Source organism: Heptranchias perlo, chromosome 4 (assembly GCF_035084215.1).
Source record: "Heptranchias perlo isolate sHepPer1 chromosome 4, sHepPer1.hap1, whole genome shotgun sequence".
Lineage (NCBI taxonomy): Eukaryota > Metazoa > Chordata > Chondrichthyes > Hexanchiformes > Hexanchidae > Heptranchias > Heptranchias perlo.
Window position 1 is genome coordinate 98645053 of NC_090328.1, and position 22319 is coordinate 98667371.

General features: G+C 44.2%; 1 protein-coding gene across 1 annotated transcript; it reads right to left on the reverse strand.

The window, feature by feature from the left end:
* Positions 1-1935: 1935 nt before the first annotated feature.
* Positions 1936-21662, reverse strand: dusp4 (dual specificity phosphatase 4). Its single transcript, XM_067983377.1, has 4 exons — positions 21177-21662; positions 13571-13707; positions 10706-10925; positions 1936-5725 (listed from the first exon to the last, which is right to left on the reverse strand). Exons 1-4 carry the CDS (start codon positions 21535-21537, stop codon positions 5340-5342), a joined length of 1104 nt encoding a protein of 367 aa, XP_067839478.1. The 5' UTR covers positions 21538-21662; the 3' UTR covers positions 1936-5339.
* Between the last annotated feature and the right edge of the window lie 657 nt (positions 21663-22319).

The window sequence follows — 22319 nt, forward strand, 5'->3', positions numbered from 1 at the left end:
CATATCCTTGTCAACTGTCTCAAGAGTGACAGAGGTCACTCCAAATGATTAGAAGACAATTCATAATTCTTTGCACTTCAACTTTTAAATCTGCTGAATTGACTGCGCTCTGTGGGACCCATAACATTTCACTGGCATTCTAATTATGTCCAGAGAATTTTCCTATACACAGTTAACTCCTGTTAATTCAAAGTCATTTTTTGCACTAAAGTCAATATTCAGAGCTAAATAAATGAATGATAAGATAATTTGAATGAAGTGACTGAATTAAGAGATCTACACTGTACACAGCAATGAGCTGACAGCACAGAGTCTGCTATTTCAGACATACTGGGGGGGGAATGCTATGTGCTGTGTGTTGAGGGTGCTGCTCTCACAGGTAATTGACCTGGGACAGGAAGTTAAATGAGGGAAAGGTTCACGTGTTATGGTTTCTGAATGACTTAAGTGATTATATGTATAGTTCCTTGCTTTGCAAGAATGGGTGCTAAAGTATTGTTTGCTGGAAGGCTGATCCTTTTATAGGAAATACAGTGGTGCATCTAACCTCAATCTGTTAATAAATGTCTTAGAAGCAAGCATTGTTTAACAAAATGTAATGAAAGTGAGTCTGAGTTGTACAGTGGACTGGATACTGGCCTTTCACTTTTAAGATACCAGCCTTGGCTCAGTCACGCTCGCCTCTGAGTGAGAAGGTTGTGGGTTCAAGTCCCACTCCAGAGACTTGATGATAATGAGTTCCCAGCACTAATTTCACGTGCTGCCTGGGACCATGTGAGCAACCGCAGGCCCCCGCCCCCGTTCACTGCGCGCCTATTTTCAGGCGTGATCAAATTTCTAGTATGTTGTTTCTTAAAAGGAGGGCGTCACGCAACAACTGGACAGTGAGGGAAATCAACCTGTGCAGTGCTGATTAATGTCAACTCCAGCAAAGACTACAAATCAGGTAAATAAATCAGAACTGTAAGTAGAGGAAAGGATTTGAGGAAAGAGGAATAAACAAAAAGAAAAAGCAGCAAAGTGCTTGCATCTCATGGGGATACTGTGGAGGGACGTTTCTGCAGGGGGTCTCCCACTCGTCCGCTGTGACTTCGGCGGTTTAGGCCGTTTATCCAGGGTCTCCGTGGCAAATCCGACGAAATCACGGTGAGCGAGCTGGAGAATCCCACCCCACCCTGCCCTATGGAAATTCACCCCCTGTAAATCCACCATGGGAGATGGGGCAACAAAAAAAGTACCATGTAAATAACTGAGAGTGAGAGGTTTTGAAGAGGGAAGAACAAAGTTACTCGCATCTTAAGCAGGTTTTGTAGAGTGGTTGGTAAATAGGTTTGAGTACAGCCATCTAGTGGCATAGTACTGGATTAGCAACCCAAAGCTTGGGAGTTCAAATCCCATCAAGTTATGAAGCTGGCCTCAATAAATCTGCCAATCTGTGGGCTGGCACCAGAAAAATGACCATGACTTGTTGAAAAAAACCCAACTGGTTCACTTATGCACTTTATAGAAGCGAACTTGCCATCTTTATCTGGTTTGGCCTACATGACTCCAATCCCACAACATCTGGTTGCCCTTTGAAGTGGCCCCCACCATCTTCTCACAGCAACTAGGGATGTCCGCATCCCGAGAATAAATCAATAAAATATTAGATCTGTGTGGTTCATACCTTTCGGTGCCAGTTAGATGTCAAATATTTTGATCTCAGGTCAGTCATAATCATATTGAATCAGTAAATTTGCCTTATTACAATGATGGTGAACCTTTGTCACATATCTGCTGCAGAAAACAATAGAAGCTCCATTTATACCAATGAGCAATGCCATGGAGACCTGCAGCATCTGACATTGACCCATTTTAAGTTGACAATATTTTCACAAAAGCAGTAAAGAAGAGTCAACAAACGTATGACAGCCAATGAAAGTTGAAAAGGTCTCATTTTATTTCTTATTTTACAAACAGCTGCTCGGCCAATAAATAAATCAGAAAGAGGTTCTGACCTTCAGAGTGACAAATGAAATGATTTATATATAAAGTATAAAATACCACAACACACTCATATACCGCTTATTGTACATTTTTCTCAAGCATTTTCTCAAATAACATTTACTGCTCCTTATTCATAAATACATAAGACAAATCATGTGCAAATATCAAAATGCTTGCTCGTGTATATTGCATTAGGGGTAATTTTCTGGTGCTCTGATCCAGTGTGGAGCCTTGCTTGGCGAGAGTGCAGGTCGGAGATAGGTTCTATAGCACGAGAGGGTTGATTCTGTATCCTGATTTCCAATCCGGTGAGGCCCCAATTCTGGGTGCTCAACAAGGGCGCACATGTTTTTAAACAATCTTATCAATGGCACATAAAAGTCTGATTGAACAATGATTCATATTGGCCTAGAATTTGCTGGAGTTGGATTTTTTTCCCTCATGCTTCAGATCCAATTATTTTTGCACCACAAATTGCTGGAAGTGCAAATTGATAACGGCAAGGTCAACGAGGCAGCTGGGACCTTGGTGAATAGCCAAAAATCTATCTCCTTAACCAATGAAATTTAAGGAGAGAGAAAGAAACAGAGCAAATGATGGAGACGGAAGTAGGGGGAATTAGAGCCAAATTAGATACTGCAAGAAAAACAAAGAGAGGGAAAGAAAGATTGGATTAAGACAGAGAGAAAAAAGAGACAAAGGAAAAGTAAGAAAAAAGTTTAAAAATTTAAAATATCTCTATGAACAATTTACTACCTGCAGGAATGAGACTCCAGAGTTTAAATTGTTCCCTTTCTGGGCCTCCAAGGTTGAGGGGCACTTCAGGACCATAAATCACCCCATTAACAGGGTCCTTAGGCCCTGAAATAGCAGCCCTAACTTTCTGCGGTGAGTTTAAGTCGTATTTACGGTGCAAATCCAGCAATTTCTTAACACTCATGGCGAGATCCCGTTTTTGTGAGGCGGGAGGTGGAGCGGTGCAAATCGTCCAGCAATCTGTGGTGATTCACAACTCATGGGGTATCTCTTCCTCGCCACAAATCGCTGGGTTTCTTTATGCACTAATAATGTGCGTGAACTCGCCGTTATTTTTCCCAGCAAATTCTGGACCTTTATATCGACAAGTAGAAAAGATACTGAGTTTGAATGAGCACCCCAGAGACTCTAACGGCCTGATTTTCTGAGTGGGCGCTATAGTTGGGAAGCCTCACCCTCCAGCCACACATACCGTGAAATTGTGGGGTGCCCACGATTCCTTGATATTCCTGCCCAGTCATCAAGGCTCCAGAATTGCACAGTCAAAAAATAGCCCCTCCCAACTGCAGCACTCCTTCTGATGATTTAAATAAGACTGAAGTCAAAAATGTATACACGGTCAAAGCTGTACCTTTAAGAGGATCCTGTACCAGTCGGTCTGTACTGGTAGGAACCACAATAACAAATGGCTCTGGAAAAGAGGTTAAAAGATAATAAAATCACTGAGCATCAGAGAATCTGCTGGGTATTGTTTAATGAAAGTAGACTAGTCAGCAGAAGGCTCATTTCTGATCTTCAAACCCAGCCAACCAGAAACAGCTTCCAAAATGGTCCAGAGTAAATTGCTGTTGGTAGAGAGTTTGATTTCAAAGCAAATTACAGCTTAAAAAAATCTGTGGCCTGTACAGAACTGGCAGTAATGGCCGCACCACAGTGTTGGAGATTGAAGGTCAAACTCATTCACTGTCCAGCCTGTCCTCAGTGCGGCCGCACAGTGCAATAAGGTTCAATCATTCTCTTGAATCACACCTTATTTTTTTTTTAATTGTGCTTTCAACTCTACATTGTTTTTGCATTTTAAAAGGTATTTCTCTGACATGATACTGTGCTGACCCCTGACCCCGATCCCCTCTCCATACTTGTGGCTGAACTCTGTAACACCACATAACCATTTGGGTGTCATCAGGGGAAAGGTCATCGACCTGAAACGTTAACTCTGTTCCTCTCTCCACAGGAGCTGCCTGGCCTGCTGAGTGTTTCCAGTATTTTCTGTCTTTATTTCAGATTTTCAGTGCCCGCAGTATTTTGCTTTCGGATCTACAAGTGAGCTGGAATCACTCTGCTGTGGGCAATTGGCTATCACCTTTTAACTGAGTTGCGATTGGCTGCTGGTTTTCTGACTGCAGCGTTTTGGACGTAGGATCCAATCAGATTACCAGGAGGCGGCCTGGCTCCTCCTATAGGGCACATGATTCTTTGGGACTCTTGATACTACAGCACTAGGGAACCATTCAAGCGGGAAATCTCCCAAACTCCCATATGGCCAGTCTGGCCCTGCAGACTACAGCACACCGTCTCCTTCCATCGACAAGGATAACCTGGCTTTGCAGATGTGGATTTACTTTCTATGTAAGTGGGAAATCCAAGCTGTTCATACACAGTTGACAAAACTAGGAAAGCACATTTGTGCGGGACTTTGAGTTTTCCTCGTGTGAATATGGCTGTTACGTCTCATCGCTAGAAGAGATGGTTTTCTGGTTTTACACCAATCACAATATTGTTGGGGATCATTTTTCCAGGAACAAATCATCAAGTACAGAAATGTTTGTAGTTTATATTTCGATGTTTTCTTTCCCCACTTATCCTTGCTCGTTTCCAATCCCCCTTTCAGTTCAGAAAGAGGAAAAACAGGTCCCAAACATCCTTTGGGTAAACCAGCAGAAATCCCAAGTCAAGATGCAGAGAAGAGAGATGAGGATTCCCTAAACGTCCCATCCAGTGGTCCATCTAGTCAAGCATGTGGCAGGGAGGTTATAATGCTTCATTGATTGGCCTGGCACCAATGAACAGAGTGGTGTGCAGCAGGTCTCCCTTTTACACTTTGAGATCTACGAAATGAAACTCAATCCTCGTATTCATTTTGTCCATTTTAGATTCTGGTACTGATGTAAACACCAGAAGAAAATCCCAGTACGATTTACACATGGGCGAAGAGATATTAACTTGGTGCCCACTGGAAATTTAACATGGGGACCCGCACTGGTAGCTTGCTCGTGGAGAAGGAATCTTCCATTAATCGGTAGTTGTAATATAAATACTGAGGCAAATGCATTTGATTGGAAAGTCAAAGAAAACTTCATGTTTATTCAAAAGTGAATTGTGACTTATTGCAAAAAAAGTTTCCAGTCTTGACACTTGAGAAATGAGATGTAAAACTTGCCAGTTTCTTTTCTAAGTTAATTGTTGTCCAAACTGAATGCCAACCTACTTCTGCTCCTTTAAAATGAGAGGTTCAGACTGTTTAACAAACTACTTGACTGGATGCTCTATTGGACATAATTTATAGCCGTATTGTGGAGTTTGTTGACTGTCATTCATTAGTATGTTGGTGATGTTGTAATGGGGTTGGGTAAGTAACTCAGACCACTTGGTGTCGAATGAACGCTGACAGACACGGGGAAGCTGAAGACAAACTGAGACGTTGGGGTCGATGAAGATTTGCTCTGCTCCCTGAGGGTCCCTGTAGGACCGGCAGCTTTCACAGAACATGAAGACGCCAGGATCTGAGTTTCGAACTGCAGCAGCTGTCCCATGAAGCTAAAATTGGGAGAGATTATGCTCCGTTTCTGCTTGACAAACTCGAAGGCCTCTTCCAGTCGCAGGCGTTTAGTCATCATTAAATAAGCAAGGCAGATGGTGGCGGATCGTGAGATGCCAGCTTGGCAGTGGACCAGTATTCGGCCACCAACATTTTTGACAGAATCTGAAAAGAAAAAGAGCAGCAGACGAGTGCGAGGAAGAACGGATTCAAAACCGGCATTGGTGTACCAAGAGAGAGTCTGAATACAATCTAAATAGAAAAGGAATGTACACACCAATCGAGCCTGGATCCTAATTAATTCACATTCTGATTTACTACCCAGAAGTACGGTAAATAAAAGTTAGCCCAACACAAACCCACTCACAATCACACCACAAACTGTCAAGTCCACAGCACCATGGATGGCCCAGCTGTACGGGTTGGGGGAGGAGAAAGGTCAGATGAATGTATGGCTGGAGAGATGGTGCAGGAGGGAGGGCTTTAGATTCCTGGGGCATTGGGACCTGTTCTGGGGGAGGTGGGACCTGTACAGGTCGGAGGGGTTGCACCTCAACGGAACTGGGACCAATGTCCTCACACGGAGGTTCACTAGTGCTGTGGGGTAGCGGGGGAGGGGGGGGTTAAACTAATTTGGCAGGGGGATGGGCACCAGGATGTAGCAATGGAAAGGAGAAACAAGGGGCACTTGCAATCCCAGCACACACACACCCACACTCCCACACTCCCAGCGCAAACCCTCCCACAATCCCAGCGCAAACCCTCCCACGCTCCCTCCACGAACCCTCCCACGCTCCCAGCACGAACCCTCCCACGCTCCCAGCACAAACCCTCCCACGCTCCCAGCACGAACCCTCCCACGCTCCCAGCACGAACCCTCCCACGCTCCCAGCACGAACCCTCCCACGCTCCCAGCACGAACCCTCCCACGCTCCCAGCACGAACCCTCCCACGCTCCCAGCACGAACCCTCCCACGCTCCCAGCACGAACCCTCCCACGCTCCCAGCACGAACCCTCCCACGCTCCCAGCACGAACCCACCCACGCTCCCAGCACGAACCCTCCCACGCTCCCTCCACGAACCCACCCACGCTCCCAGCACGACCCCTCCCACGCTCCCTGCACTAACCCTCCCACGCTCCCTGCACAAACCCTCCCACGCTCCCTGCACAAACCCTCCCACGCTCCCTGCACAAACCCTCCCACGCTCCCTGCACAACCCCTCCCACGCTCCCTGCACAACCCCTCCCACGCTCCCTGCACAAACCCTCCCACGCTCCCTGCACAAACCCTCCCACGCTCCCTGCACAAACCCTCCCACGCTCCCTGCACAAACCCTCCCACGCTCCCTGCACAAACCCTCCCACGCTCCCTGCACAACCCCTCCCACGCTCCCTGCACAACCCCTCCCACGCTCCCAGCACAACCCCTCCCACGCTCCCAGCACAACCCCTCCCACGCTCCCAGCACAACCCCTCCCACGCTCCCTGCACAAACCCTCCCACGCTCCCTGCACAAACCCTCCCACGCTCCCTGCACAAACCCTCCCACGCTCCCATCACTAACTCACTTGCAATCCCAACACAAACCCTCCCACACTCCCAACACAAACTCACCAGCAATCAAGCATAAACCAATCATGCACTCCCAGCACAAACCCACCCCCTGCCCTAGTGTAAACCCATCCCCGGCCCTAGTACAAGCCCAGTCCCCCCCCCAGCACAACCCACCCGCACTCCCAGCACAAACCCACCCGCACTCCCAGCACAAACCCACCCCCTGCCCTAGTGTAAACCCATCCCCGGCCCTAGTACAAGCCCAGTCCCCCCCCAGCACAACCCACCCGCACTCCCAGCACAAACCCACCCCCGGCCCTAAAATGAACCCACCCCCATTTCCACTCCTAGCAAGGATGTAACCCCCACCCCAGCACAAACTCTCCCCACCCCTGTCGCACACACACAACCCTCAAGCAATCAGTCTCTTCAATAATTTGATTTTACCTGAAATGATCCCTTTTGTTAAAGTAAGTGAAATGTAAAATATCTCCCAATTATTCACAGTTTTATACAGGAGTCACTTATTATCCTATCCTTCACAGCTGCTCAGATCTGCAGACAGGATCCTAATAAACTTGGCTTCTTCACATTATTTAATCTGTATTCCTCCCTTTGCACTGGGCTTCGCACTGTCCAATGGATGGTGATGAAATGACACCCATCTTTATATTCCATTCAGAATGTTTACAGCAAGGACTCTCAGTCCCTCTCTCAAGACCTTTCCCTTTAGTGGCATGTGTCATGCAGAAACTCGAAAGATTAAATGTCGATGAGCTTCCTGGGCCAGATGGGTTGCATCTAGGACTCTCGGGGAAGTGAGAAAGGAAATTAGTGATGCTCTGGTAGATATCTTGGGATCTCCGGGGTTACTGGAGTCGTATCCAAGGATTAATGAAGTGGACAGTGCACGTGATTCCAATCTTCGAAAAGGGAATAAGGGACCAACCAGATAATTACTGATTGGTTAGTTTAATGGGGAAAATGTTTAAGGGAATGATTATCTATAGACCACGAGTATTGCATGCAGTAGTTAATTTTATTAGTTTTAAGCCATGTATAACAAAACTACCGGAATTCTCTGTGTTTCAGTTACGTGAACATACAGGTAAGGCTAGATGTAATGGAGATTTTTCTTTTCACAGAGGGTCACAGACCTTTGGAATAAGTTGCTGACACACTGAGTGTGTCCCAATATTCTTTTTGTCCCTGAATTGACCTAGAGTTTTATTATTTTTTTACCTTGCCAAAGAGATTATCGGTTGCTGGAGTGTGAGCAGCATGTTGCTTAGTTGCAAAATAACTGAATGGGACAGACTCGGGCCAGCTGGTCTTTTTCTGTCCACTTTTTGTTCATATGTTCATTGGAAAGGTAACTGTTGTATGATGGCTATTCAGTAGATGTCATTTATTTGGATTTTCAGAAGGCGTTTGACAAAGTTCCCCATGTGAGTCTATTAAAGAAGGTTACGGGTCGTGGAATAATTACAGATGATCAAAAGGGATTGAGAATTGGCTTCCTGCAGAAATCGGTGAAGTGTGAAACTGACATTATTACAGGTGTGTTGTAATTGGTCACACAGTTGAATATAGAGGGTTGAGAGGTGATCTGATCGCAGTGTTTAAAATGTTAGAAGGATTCGATAGGGTAGACACGGAGAAACTATTCCTCTGATGGGGGAATTCCGGAACAAGGGGGCACAATCTTAAGATTAGAGCAAGGCCATTTAGGAGTGAAATCAGAAAGCACTTCTTCACACAAAGGGTAGTAGAAATCTGGAAATCTCTCCCCCAAAAAGCTGTGGATGCTGGGACAGTTGGAGATCGATTGATTTTTGTTAGGTAAGGGTACCAAGGGATATGGAGCAAAGGTGGGTAAATGGAGTTGAGGTAAAGATCAACCATGATCTAATTGAATGGCGGAGCAGGCTCCGAGGGCTGAATGGCCTGCTCCTGTTTCTATGGTCAGTTTTTCTGCTTATCAAATTCATGTTAAATAATTTCACACACAAAAATTTTGATTGGCCGATATTTAAAAAAACTGTTCAGTATATTGTTCCTAAAAAAGGAGCAGGAAGTAAGTGAATGGCTTTCAAGTGTGATATCACAAAGCTAAAGATGCAGTACAGATGTGAAAGACCAACTTACAAATCCCGAGGAAATGGATAAAAGAAAGAGCTGCTGTACAACATTGCCAGTGAAGTGCTTGGTCAGTAGTTGTTAGGGTTTAAGTTCAAATCACTCCAGAATGATGCCGTACTTTCAACTCTGTGGATTACCTCAGATTGATAGACACACTGGGACCTATCAGAGGGATTGATAAACACACTGGGACCTATCAGAGGGATTGATAAACACACTGGGACCTATCAGAGGGATTGATAAACACACTGGGACCTATCAGAGGGATTGATAAACACACTGGGACCTATCAGAGGGATTGATAAACACACAGGGACCTATCAGAGGGATTGATAAACACACTGGGACCTATCAGAGGGATTGATAAACACACAGGGACCTATCAGGGGGATTGATATACACAGTGGGAATTGTCAGAGGGAATGATATACACAGCAGGACCTAGCAGAGGATTTGAAAAACACACTAGGACTTATTAGAGTAATGGATAAACACATTGGGACCTATCAGAGGGATTGATAAACACACTGGGACCTATCAGAGTAATGGATAAAGACACTGGGACTTATCAGAGGGATTGATGCACAGTCTGGGACATTCAGTGCGATTGATAAACACACGGGATCTATGAGAGGGATTGATAAACAGTCTGGTAATATCAGAGTGATCAATGAACACACTGAGACCTAGCGAAAGTAATGGATAAATGCACTGTGACCTATTAGTGGGATTGATATACAATCTGGGACATTTGCAACACCTACAGCAGGAAGGATATTAAAAGTGGAAGCTTTTAAGTCTCAAAATCCACACGCGGCTGGCATAAAAAAAATGTCAAACTGGCATCCAGCTTTCCCTGACTGTAGTTGAGGATCCCTTTAATGGACACTTAAAATGACTGCCTAAAATGGCCACCACCCAACTTGTACTGGCCATGTTTGGCGGGTGGGAGCAAGAACTGGCGATAATCCGCATGAGTTCTGGCCGCTTGGATCGAGGTTGGAGGTAAGTTAGCACTTCTGTTTCCCTCATGATTTTGGTCCCGCTACAGCCCCGTTTTTAAATGCAAACGGGGCAGTAGTGACAGGAAAATCGCCCCCTAGGAATTCCGTAAAAAATTGAGCCACAGTGGGGTTCTTTTTATAAATTAGTGCTTGTGGGTCAGAGGTTCTTGTGCCGGGAGCACCTGTTGGGAATTTGGGTGCGGAGGTTGGTGCGATCGGTGTGATTTTCCATCAACTTTCCAGAATGCAGCTGGGGTGCAAAAGGTCCGCATCGGCAATGCTAAAGAATGACACTTTCTGTACGTTGTAGGGGAACATACGACTGATCTAAAAATAATCCCCAAACACCAAATCACTAACAATTGAATGGAATCAGATGGAAAAACACTAAGAAACCAGGCAATAAAAAGTGAGGGAAATGAAGTTTGAGATATATGTCCTACTGATGTATTCTATTGCTTCCATGAACCAGAAGCTGATGTCTGTTTTCTGGTTGTCCTCCACTGGAATGCATTTATATTGATAGTAATCTTCAAAATGGTTAGGACAGTTGGAGGAGACATTCAGGAGAGCTGTAATCCCCAGGGCGTCGAGTGTGTCCTTTTTAGATGCGTGATATGCACTGCCAAGGTAGAGAAAAGGGAGAATTTCCACTGGGCCGCCCTATAATCAAACACATGAGTCAGTATAACAGTAGTTGCCACAACAGTGACAGTCAGTGGTGGTGACTAACACATTGTCTACAGGGCTGACTTTCTGAGCACATGCTGTCAGTGGTGAGCCTCAATTTCCTGATATGCACGGCTAACAAACAAGGCCCCCACCACAAATGGGTACTCAGGAAATTGGCCCTGAGATGTTACCACATCATATCACAACAGATAGCGTTAACATAACACCATGGAGCAACAGAGAATAGGCAGCAGTGGTTTTGTATGTAACAAAGAAAAAATCTGCTTTATCCTGACTTCATAATCCATGGGTCTCAAACAAGCATGGATAATGAGGTGGTGAGCAGTATGTTTTCTCTATGTAATGCTTCATCACCATATACTCTTCTGACACAATGTAAGGTCCAACCATCAGAACTTCAGCACTGGAATTATTCCCCCTTGTTTTGGCCATTTATAAACCTTATCTGGAACTCTCTCCCCCAAAAGACTGTGAACGCTGGGTCAATTGAAACTTTCAAGACTGAGATTGATAGATTTTTGTTGGATAGGGGTATCAAGGGATATGGAACAGAGGCGGGTAAATTGTGTGGAGGTACAAGCTAAAGGGGCTAAATGGCCTACTCCTGTTCCTATGTTCCTATGTTCTCTTCCCTCCTGGACCGAGTAGACACTTAGAAAACCTGTTCAGCTTCTTTGCCCATACTTCCACGTAAATGAGAATGGCTTTGCCTCACACGTGTCTCTGATATCCCTTCCCTTCCTCTGCTTGGCGACTTGCTTCTCCAGAAGATTGATGAGATCAGATCTTGCAGTGGGAGGGAAGGGAGATTGCAGCAAAGAACCCAGATTCTCTATAGTATAGAGCAAAACTGGAACACTCAACTAACACCTTTTCTTAAAATTGAGAACTTTTGCATTATTGATCACTTCTGGTCAGACACGTGCCTTGCTCAGAGTTTTATATTTGGCGAGAGATCAGTTGGTGGATAAGGGTGGCTGGTGAAACATTTCAATGCTAACCATTCAACCTCAGTCATGTGCTATATCAGGACACTGTGGGGTACACACAGAGTGGATTTGGACTCCCTAGTCTCTGGAGGACTCTGCATACTGCAGGCAAACAGCAAATTGGAGGAGGTGACAAGGGGACTGGTTTTCAGGTTGTGATAGCTGCCCTCATCCTGCTCCTTTACGCTGCCAGACATATGAGTGCAGAAGTGTAGCAGTACTACATGAAATAGGTACTCTATGACATCAGTATTCCAGGACTTCAGTATTATGATGTCAGTATTCTATGACATCAGTATGACATTGATTTTCTATGACACCAGTACTCTGTGACATCAGTACTCTATGACACTATTATTCTATGACATTGGTAGGCTACAACATCATTATTCTATGAAATCGGCACTCTATGACATCAGTATTCCATGACTTCAGTACTATGACATCAGTACTCTATGACATCAATATTCTATGACACCAGTACTCTGTGAGATCAGTACTCTATGGCATCATTATTCTGTGACATCAGCACTCTATCACATCAGGGATTATGGCAGCATCAGGCTCTGAAACATTATGGAGCTCGGGTCCCAGTTGACACCGTACAGTTTTGTCAGAAGGTTTGGTGAAAGTCATTTAATTGCACAGAATTTTTGGTTCTTCTGACAGTGAAAAGTAAATAAAAATGCAACTAATTTCATAATTGAATTCACAACAAGTGTGATTAGAGAAATATTTTAACTAATATTAATCATTAATGAGATCACCAGGGCATAGCCTGGCTCTGCTTTTCATTATGTGCTTCAGGTCAACTCAGATGATTCATTTATCATCTTCTCACCAGTGCTGCATGATCTTCACTGAATCACTGACAGATACAGCTGAGTATTGTCATTCTCAGAAGGGAGCCTGGATTATCCAAGGACTGTACGCATTTTATGCTTTTACACCACAGTCAGGACTCTCCACGCTTCAAAACGGATTTGTTAAAAGTAAAGGCAATAAACTGGAAGAGAACAGTTGACTCTAGTAAATCCATCTTCCTCCACATCCTCACGTGCCCACATTGACTCCTAGTTCCTGTCCTGTTATACTACATCACCTTAACGGATAACTCATGCCCATCCTCCTAGACGTGGCCCTGCTCAGCATCTTCTGGCTTCCACCTGACTGCCTGTACATTCTTTACAATATATTGGTTTATCGTTGCTGTCTTAATTAGAAAAAACAAATTAGGACACTTACTGTGCCATTGGCCGGCAATTTGTGCACCAAGAGCTGGCACAGCCAACTTTTTATCCCAGACCAATTCTTCACCCTTTTGTCACCTAAGAACATATTTGATGGAGGCTCTTTGCTATTAACAAATTTGCAACCAGTCGCAAGCCTCCAAACAAGGACAAGCTAGTCAGTAGATGGGAAAATTCATCAGCTAATTTAGGGGTCCCCCCCCCTTCCCCCTTCAAATCTCCATCCGAGTACTGGTACCGCTGAGGAGCCCCTGACATAATGATCAAAATACCTTGAAGGAACCCCAAGAGAGGATATAGTTAGAGATTATAGTTAATTGTCAATTTAAAAAACTGATGTTTGTTCGTTCGTTCTATCTGAAAGACAAGATGCTACCTGGTCATGGAGTGGAGTCCCGCAGACACTCGAGCTTGTTCCAGGTGACTCAATGTTAGATGGTGATGAGATTCCAGATGGACTTTTTGTCTTTACACAGAACTCAGGATATTCTGAAGAAAATCTCTCATACCCTCCTGTATCAGTAAAGAAGCATAGTTTTATTAGTCAGCAGCCCATTTATACCCCAGCCAATTTTCTATTCCTTTGATTTCAATGGGAAAGAAAATCATGTGTGGTGTAAAACAGGCTGCCAATTTGCTAACACCTGTTTTGCCTCCCACCCAAGACCAATTTCACCCCAAAGTGCTTGTACAAGGGAATGAGAAATAGTTATTTGACCCATGAAGTTCGCTCCTTCAGGCCTTGTACATTCTACCTGATCATGAGTTCTACCTCACCCACTTCATCGCTTCAGGGTAAGTTCTGCATAAGTGCTTATTAATATTTATTTGAAACGTCAGACCATCTCTCCATTTCCATATCTCCACCTGGCCTGCTGACATCAAGGCAATATGTCCCAGCAACACAGGCGCCATGGAGGTTGAAATTGGTCTTTGACAGTAACGTAAAACAAACAATAGCGAATCGTTGTACATCTCACCCAATTTTTTTCTATTGAATTGCGATGTAAAACAAGCTGTCGATTCGTTATCGTCCATTTTGCGCTATTGCAGAAGATCAATTTTACCCTCATTGTGTCTTGAGAAACATTTGATTTTCCTGGATTATTTCCTCTTTAACCTCCCAACAGATATTTAGTCAGCAACCTTTTGACACATTGGTTGCTTCTGTTGGGAGTTGGTTCACATATCCATTTGCCCCATGGGGAATAATGTTCTTCTCGTCCTTGGTCTCACTTGAGGCAATGTTCTTTAGTTCTGTGCTTACAGACCAAGTCAAGTAGACTTGTTACATCAACATAGCTGATGCCTCTCAGCATTTTTAAGATCTAGATCATGTCTCCCCTCAGCCTTCTCCACTCCAGCATAAACAAGTTGAGTTCTGTGAATCTCTCCTCATAACTTGGAGTCTCAGAATCATCATTGTTATTCCGCCCAGAGCCCTATCCAATACATCAATGTCATTTGACAGCTAGGGTTCCCAAAACTGCACCCGTTGTTCTATATGTGGCCTAATTGGTGATCCATAGAAGATTAGAATAACTTGTTTCAACTGAAATTCAAATGCCTCACAGTGCACTCTAGTATTTGATTAGTATCATTGATAACAGCTTTGCATTGCCTGAAACATTCAGTCAATGATTAATAATCCCATCTTTGGTAATAAATGCCCTTCATTGTACTCAACTGTACTGTTTCCCGCTTCGATGTGCGTTACCTTACATTTATCAACACTAAAATATATCTGTCACTGAGGTGGTATAAGCTTCAAAATTAAGAACGGAATGAAAACACGGACATAAAACATTCATTGACGCATGAGGGTACCAGTTCATCAATAGTGCACCTGATGCAGAGCTTTGCATGCTGGGAGTGCATATTGGGAATTTGGGAACAGGTCTATGAGTTTTACTTAAATTGATACAGAATGGCAAGACAGAGCATAGAATGTAGAATGGGTAGGACAGCATGGGGGAGGGGTAGCTTTATTAGTCCAGGAGGATCTGATGATTAGTCAAAGGGCAAATATATCTTCAAAGGGAAAGGTTCCAGAGTCAATATGGGTGGAAATCTGTAACAGGAAGAGTAGGAAATGAATAGTAAGAAACTACAAAAATTGATTCAATCAATTTGAAATTGCTTGAATACATTAAGAGGACTTCTCAGGAAGAGAAATTACTAATTATGGCTGACTAATTATTTTGAATTAATGTAGACAGAAAGTGGGAAAGCTACAATAGGAGGATGTAAGTGCAAGTTAGGAGAGCCTTAGCGGTGCATGGCAAGTAGGAGAGAGTGTGATCAGAACTCTCTCAGGGGCCGAGGGATAGAAATTGGTCCTCGTTGTGCCTAGTTTAAAGACGTAAAATGAGCCCAAAAAGGAACAATTTCGGGCACAATGTCATGCCCCCTGATCTGCTCCAGAGATACAGCCACCACCATATTGTCATTGGCAGCTACCCAGGTAACCGTGACGCCCGCCTGAAACAGGCGTTAGGCCCCCTCTATATGTAAATGAGGCATCTAATTGGACAGTGCTGAGTGGAGCAGGCACCGGGCCTGGTCCACTCAGGTTTCCTCAGCAGGAGTTCCTATCCCGACTCCACAGCATTCCCGAGAGCCAACGCCAACTTGCAATCACCCCCTCCCGTTCTCCTTTCCACGTGGACCATTGCTGGGGAGGCAGGCAAACCAAATTGGATGCTGCAATTGGGTCAGCTGCCTCCGGAGGTGCCGGCAGCTCTCGCCTATTATTATACTAAGGCCCAAGGCTCAATTTCGAATGAGCCTCAGGCCTCCCGGTTCAGGTGCTGCTGGAAGCGCGCCATCAGTTATGCGTCTGAAAAACGGACCATAACGAATTTCTACCCCAGAGAATCTAAGATACCCTAAGTAAAACTGGGTGAGACAGAGAGAGGACAGAGCAATCTAAGAAGTGACTGGCTAATAAAAGAGGCAGCTTGAGAGAAACAACAACAATGTGCATTTATATAGCGCCTTTAACGTAGTAAAATGCTCCAAGGCGCTTCACAGGAGGGTATTCAAACAAAATTTGACACTGAGCTACACAAGGAGACATCAGGACAGGTGACCAAAAGCTTGGTCAAAGAGGTAGATTTTAAGGAGCGTCTTAAAGGAGGAGAGATAGGTAGAGAGGTTTAGGGAGGGAATTCCAGAGCTTAGGGTCTAGGCAGCTGAAGGGACAGCCGCCAATGGTAGAGCGATTAAAATCGGGGATGTGCAAGAGGCCAGAATTGGAGGAACGCAAAGATCTCAAAGTGTTTTAGGGCTGGAGGAGGTTTCAGGGATAGGGAGGGGCGAGACCATGGAGAGATTTGAAAACAAGGATGAGAATTTTAAAATCAAGGCATTGCCAGACCGGGAACCAATGTAGGTTAGCAAGCACATGAATGATGGGTGAACAGGACTTGGTATGAGATAGGATATGGACAGCAGAGTTTTTGGATGAGCTCAAGTTTATGGAGGGTGAAAGGTGGGAGGCCGGCCAGGAGAGCATTGGACTAGTCGAATCTGGAGGTAACAAAGGCAAGGATGAGGGTTTCAGCAGTGGATAAGCTTAGGCAGAGGCGGAGACCGGGCGAAAGAGGGAATGAATGAGTGCGAGGATGGAATGGCCAAAAAGAAACAGATGCGGGAAGGAGAGACTGCGACACACCAAGAGAAGATAGGTGAAGGAGAGGAACACTGATACTGTGAGGTAATGCATTTGGGGAGGGCAAACAAGTCAAAGGAGTACACAATAAATGGGAGGATACTGAAAAGTGTAGAGGAAGTAAGGGACCTTGGAGTGCATGTCCACAGATCCCTAAGGTAGCAGGACACGTAGATAAGGTTTTTTTTTATTCGTTCACGGGATGTGGGCGTCGCTGGCGAGGCCAGCATTTATTGCCCATCCCTAATTGCCCTCGAGAAGGTAGTGGTGAGCCGCCTTCTTGAACCGCTGCAGTCCGTGTGGTGACGGTTCTCCCACAGTGCTGTTAGGAAGGGAGTTCCAGGATTTTGACCCAGCGACAATGAAGGAACGGCAATATATTTCCAAGTCAGGATGGTGTGTGACTTGGAGGGGAACGTGCAGGTGGTGTTGTTCCCGTGTGCCTGCTGCTCTTGTCCTTCTAGGTGGTAGAGGTCGCGGGTTTGGGAGGTGCTGTCAAGGTAGATAAGGTGCTTAAGAAGGCACATGGAATACTTTCCTTTATTAGCTGAGGCAAAGAAAAAAGTTTAGGGGGGTTATGCTGGAACTGTATAAAACACTAGTTAGGCCACAGCTTGAGTACTGCATACAGTTCTGGTCACCACATTACAGGAAAGATGTGATTGCAATAGAGAGGGTACGATGGAGATTTACGAGGATGTTGCCAGGACTGGAGAATTTTAGCTATGAGGAAAGATTGGATAGGCTGGGGTTGTTCTCCTTGGAACAGAGGAGGCTGAAAGTAATTTAATTGAGGTGTACAAATCTATGAAGGGCCTAGATAGAGTGGATAGGGAGGACCTTAGCAGAGAGGTCAATAACCAGGGCGCATAGATTTAAAGTGAGTGGTCGAAGGATTAGAGGGGAGCTAAGGAAAAGTTTTTTCACTCAGAGGGTGGTGGGGATCTGGAACTCACAAAGGGTGGTAGAGGCAGAAACCCTCAACTCATTTAAAAAGTACCTGGATGTTCACCTGAAGTGCTGTAACCTACAAGGCTACAGACCAAGTGCTGGAAAGTGGGATTAGGCTAGGTGGCTCATTTTTGGCCGGCACGGACACGATGGGCCGAATGGCCTCCTTCTGTGCTGTAAATTTTCTATGATTCTATGATACAGCTTGAGAGAAACTGACTGGTGGGTGAGGGAAGGGACAATCGAGAACACAAGAGAGGGTGGGTCAGCTTAAATTAAACTTGATAAGGGAGAGAAAGGACAGGGCACTCTATAAGTAATCATGTGAAAGAAAGGAAAGGCTCCAAGTAGCTGAGCAATGGAACGGCCAAGTAAAAAAAATTTAAGAAACCAGAGGAGTGAAACTAGTCTTTGATGGTAGCGCAAAATGGGCACTAGCGAATTGGCCGCTTGATTCTCTGTTACATTCAATTCAATGGCAAAGTGTAAGCTGGGCTGCCAGTTGCTATTGCCCAATTAGTGCTACCGTCAAAGACCAATTTCACCCCACCCCACCCCCCAGGAGTGGAAGAATTACATTTCTCAATATGAGAGTGATGTTTGTCCCTGCTCCAATGTTTGATAAAGTGATACTGACACTCTATACAGTATTAGGAAGAGCGCAGTTGTAGTTTAGTTTTTGCTAATTGGAAATGTTGATCATTTTCATCTTTTCTGCACCTAATGGCTCGTGAGGCAACCGCTGCAGTCCTTGTGGTGATGGTGCTCCCACAATGGTGTTAGATAGGGAGGTTTCTTTTCCATTCTCAGGATGTGGGCATTTCTGGCAAGACTGGCATTTATTGCTGAGAAGGTGGTGGTGGACTGTCCTCTTGAAGTGTTAGCAGTTTGATACAACTGGAGTGGCTTGCTAGGTCACTTCACACACACATAAATACACACACACGCACACATACAGGCACATTGAAAATACACACATGTATATAAACATACATACACACAGATACATACATACACATGCCTACAATACATACACACATATATATATATATACACATGTACAACATATATCCAAACATACACACACATACATGTGCACATATACATACACACATATATATATATACATACACATGTGTGCACACACATACAGAAATACATATATACACATACATATACACAGACATACACATATAATACATATACACCTGTATATACACACATATATACACATACATGTGCACACACAGGCACATATATACACAATACACATATATACGCATACACATATATACACACACATATATAGACATACACGTGCCAACACATATATACATACACAAATACACACACATGCATACACATGTATACACATACATAAATATATGCACACAGACACCTACACATATACACACATATAGATACATACATTTACACACACACACATACATATACAAATAGATACGGGCATATATACTTACACATATATTCACATACATACACACACATGCACACACATACATACGCACTTCTGTGTCGATTCATTAACAAGGCTACAGATCTAGATGGTAAACATTGGGACAGTCAGCAATCAAATGGAATTTGGAACAAGCCTAATATAAACAGGGCCACTGTTACACTGTCCAATAAAAGCCACATACAGGGCTCACCAGAAGATACATTCTCACCATGTAGGTAATTAACAACATAATGTCACTGCATTTTTCCACCAACCATTTGGTTGCAAATAGTTGTAATTTTAGTGCACAAAGGGGAGATGTAACAGTAGCACCAATCAGGGATAGAGGGGGCATCTCTGAAGCATTAAACACACAATTTCGCCGTATGTTCGTTTCATTCATTAAATAGCACGGGCGATGATTTAAACATGCAATGCGGCGCAGTTCCACCTCCCAGGCTGTCACGTCTCCTGACGGCTTGATGTATCGCAGCAATCGTTTTATTTCACAGCCTGTGTGTGTGTTTTTTATTTTGTATAATAATTCTGTTTTGTTTCATGCATTTTCCCGCCCGTTGTTGAGATGTGATCAAAATCCCATCTGACAGAGGAGAGAGACTGCAATGGGGCGGCGATGGGGGAAGGGAACGAGTATTTCTTATAGTTGTGAATGAAGAGAATGTGAGACTCCCCAAAGACTAAAATGTTCAACTGTGAGACCGCTGTTTATGCATCTGCCATTCAGCTCAGCTCCCCAAACACTGCAGCAGTCCCAATGCAACGCATCCGTCCCCATATAAAGTCCCACAAAAGTCCTCAGCTCCGCACCTGACATCTCCCCGTGAACATTCTGTCCTCCACGAGCTGTATTCCGTAGAAAAGTATGACACTAAGTGCTAATGAGGGTCCAGGCTACAGTACATTTTGGATGCTAACGCTCTCAGTCACCACATGCCGAGCCCTGTCTGCCCATTGCCGTTTTGTCTCTCATTTTCTAACAGAGTAAAAGAGAATTCCGGTTTATGTGTAATACTATATGGGAAAGGGAATTAATTATCACCCTTACAGATGTATAGGATCGCTGTTTGTCCTTTGTTCGCTATAGAGTCCCTAACACAATCTTTAGAATAAAATCAGAACTATGGAGTTAGAACAATCGGTGACCAGAGAACATATGAAGGGAAAGTAAGAGCAGGGTTGAATGAAAATACAGCAGTTATAGATGTGAACAGGTAACAGCTTTATAGAATATCACAAATCTAACAATATCACCAGTAAATGCTAACATTACCATTGAATACTATTATTATTGATTACTTTTACCAGTAAATACTATTATCGAATACTATTACCATTGATTACTATTATCATTGAATATTGTTACCAATAAATACTATTACAATTGAATATTATTACCATCGATTAATGTTACCAATTATTATTATCTGTAATCACTATTACCAATACATTCTGATGTTAGCAGTAGACACCAAAGTTCCCTGTAAGTACTATTACCAATAAACACATTATTAACAATAATTACTAATATTACGGGTAGCTATTATGAATAAATACCAAGAGTAAGCGCTAATATTACATCTGGTATTGCAGATGTAGATCGAGTACCAACCCACATTAATACCAGATGGGATGTCGCGAGTACTATAATGTCAATTTCTAAAATTCTAATGTCAAATATCACAACTCGAAAAAATATTACTTTGGATCCGTGCTGTCCTTTAACGAAAGATTGAGCAATTTCAGGTCAATTTCCTCCATTCAAACTCAGCCGAGTAGTGGATTCTACCAAACTGGGGATGAATAGAAGACAAAGCGGGGTGAATGGTGGAAGTTGTCCAATTGCAGATGAATGAATGGGGAACTGGTTGGTGTCCTTACCCATGAGGAAGTAGATCTGAGTTGGGTAGGAGGTTCCCAACAATGCGTTGAGCACCGTGTTGACGGTGCTGTCCTGTCTGACCAGGTCGAATCGTTGGCTCCTCTCGTCGTACAAGACGAGGACGGAGTAGAAGCCAGCTTGAAGCCGGCTGCGGGGCTCCTCGGCCGGGATGATGTGCTGCAGACTGACGGAGCCTTTGGCTCTGCGTTTGACGATGGTGTTGCAGCGGACGTTGAGTGAGCCGCTGATGTGACAGGCGCTGTAAGCCAGGAAAGATCTACAGTCCAGGATCAGGCATTTGCGCCCGTCCTCCCTCACGAACCGCTTCACCTGGCTGCACTCAACATCCGACACCTCCATCCTCACTAGACCCCCACGATCCGCATCTAGCTGCTGGCTTTGGTTTGCAAAGAAACAAAACACAACCAGTGTCCGTATCACTGACTCCAGCACTGCTGTGAATTCCCAGGATAGCGCTGGCCACTCCTTCCCCTTTTATGCACTCATCTTATGAATGGAGCACAGCTCCATAGCCATGTATGGACAATGACGTGTTCATCACGGGGTAGCTTCATACTGGGGGCAGGGTTAACTGTTACTCTAATTCACTTATACACAACTATGTAGAAACACAGAGATACATACTCAGATACACTCGCAGAGATATACACACTGAGATACACACAGATATACGCAGAGATATACGTACACAGATATACACTCGCAGATATACTCACACACATATATATATATACACAGAGGTACATGCACAGATATATACACTCAGAGATATACACACAGATGTAACAACATTTATATAACACCTTTAACGTAGTAAAATGTCCCAAGGTATTTCACAGGAGTGTTATCAAACAAAATTTGACACCAAGCCACATAAAGAGATATTAGGACAGGTGACCAAAAGCTTGGTCAAAGAGGTAGGTTTTCAGGAGCGCCATAAAGGTGGAGAGAGAGCTAGAGAAGCAGAAAGATTTAGGGAGGGAATTCCAGAGCTTAGGGTCTTGGCAGCTGAAGGCACGGCCGCCAATGGTAGAGTGAAGAAAATCAGGGATGCGCAAGAAGCAAGAATTGGAGGAGCGCGGTGATCTCGGAGGGTTGTAGGGCTGGAGGAGGTTACTGAG

Coding starts and splice junctions, on each gene's coding strand:
- dusp4 (XM_067983377.1), bottom strand. CDS start 21,537: ATGGAGGTGTCGGATGTTGAGTGCAGCCAGGTGAAGCGGTTCGTGAGG. Junction 13,708..21,176: donor TCAGATCTACTTCCTCATGG/GTAAGGACACCA, acceptor TTACTGATACAG/GAGGGTATGAGAGATTTTCT. Junction 10,926..13,570: donor GGACTCCACTCCATGACCAG/GTAGCATCTTGT, acceptor GTTTGATTATAG/GGCGGCCCAGTGGAAATTCT.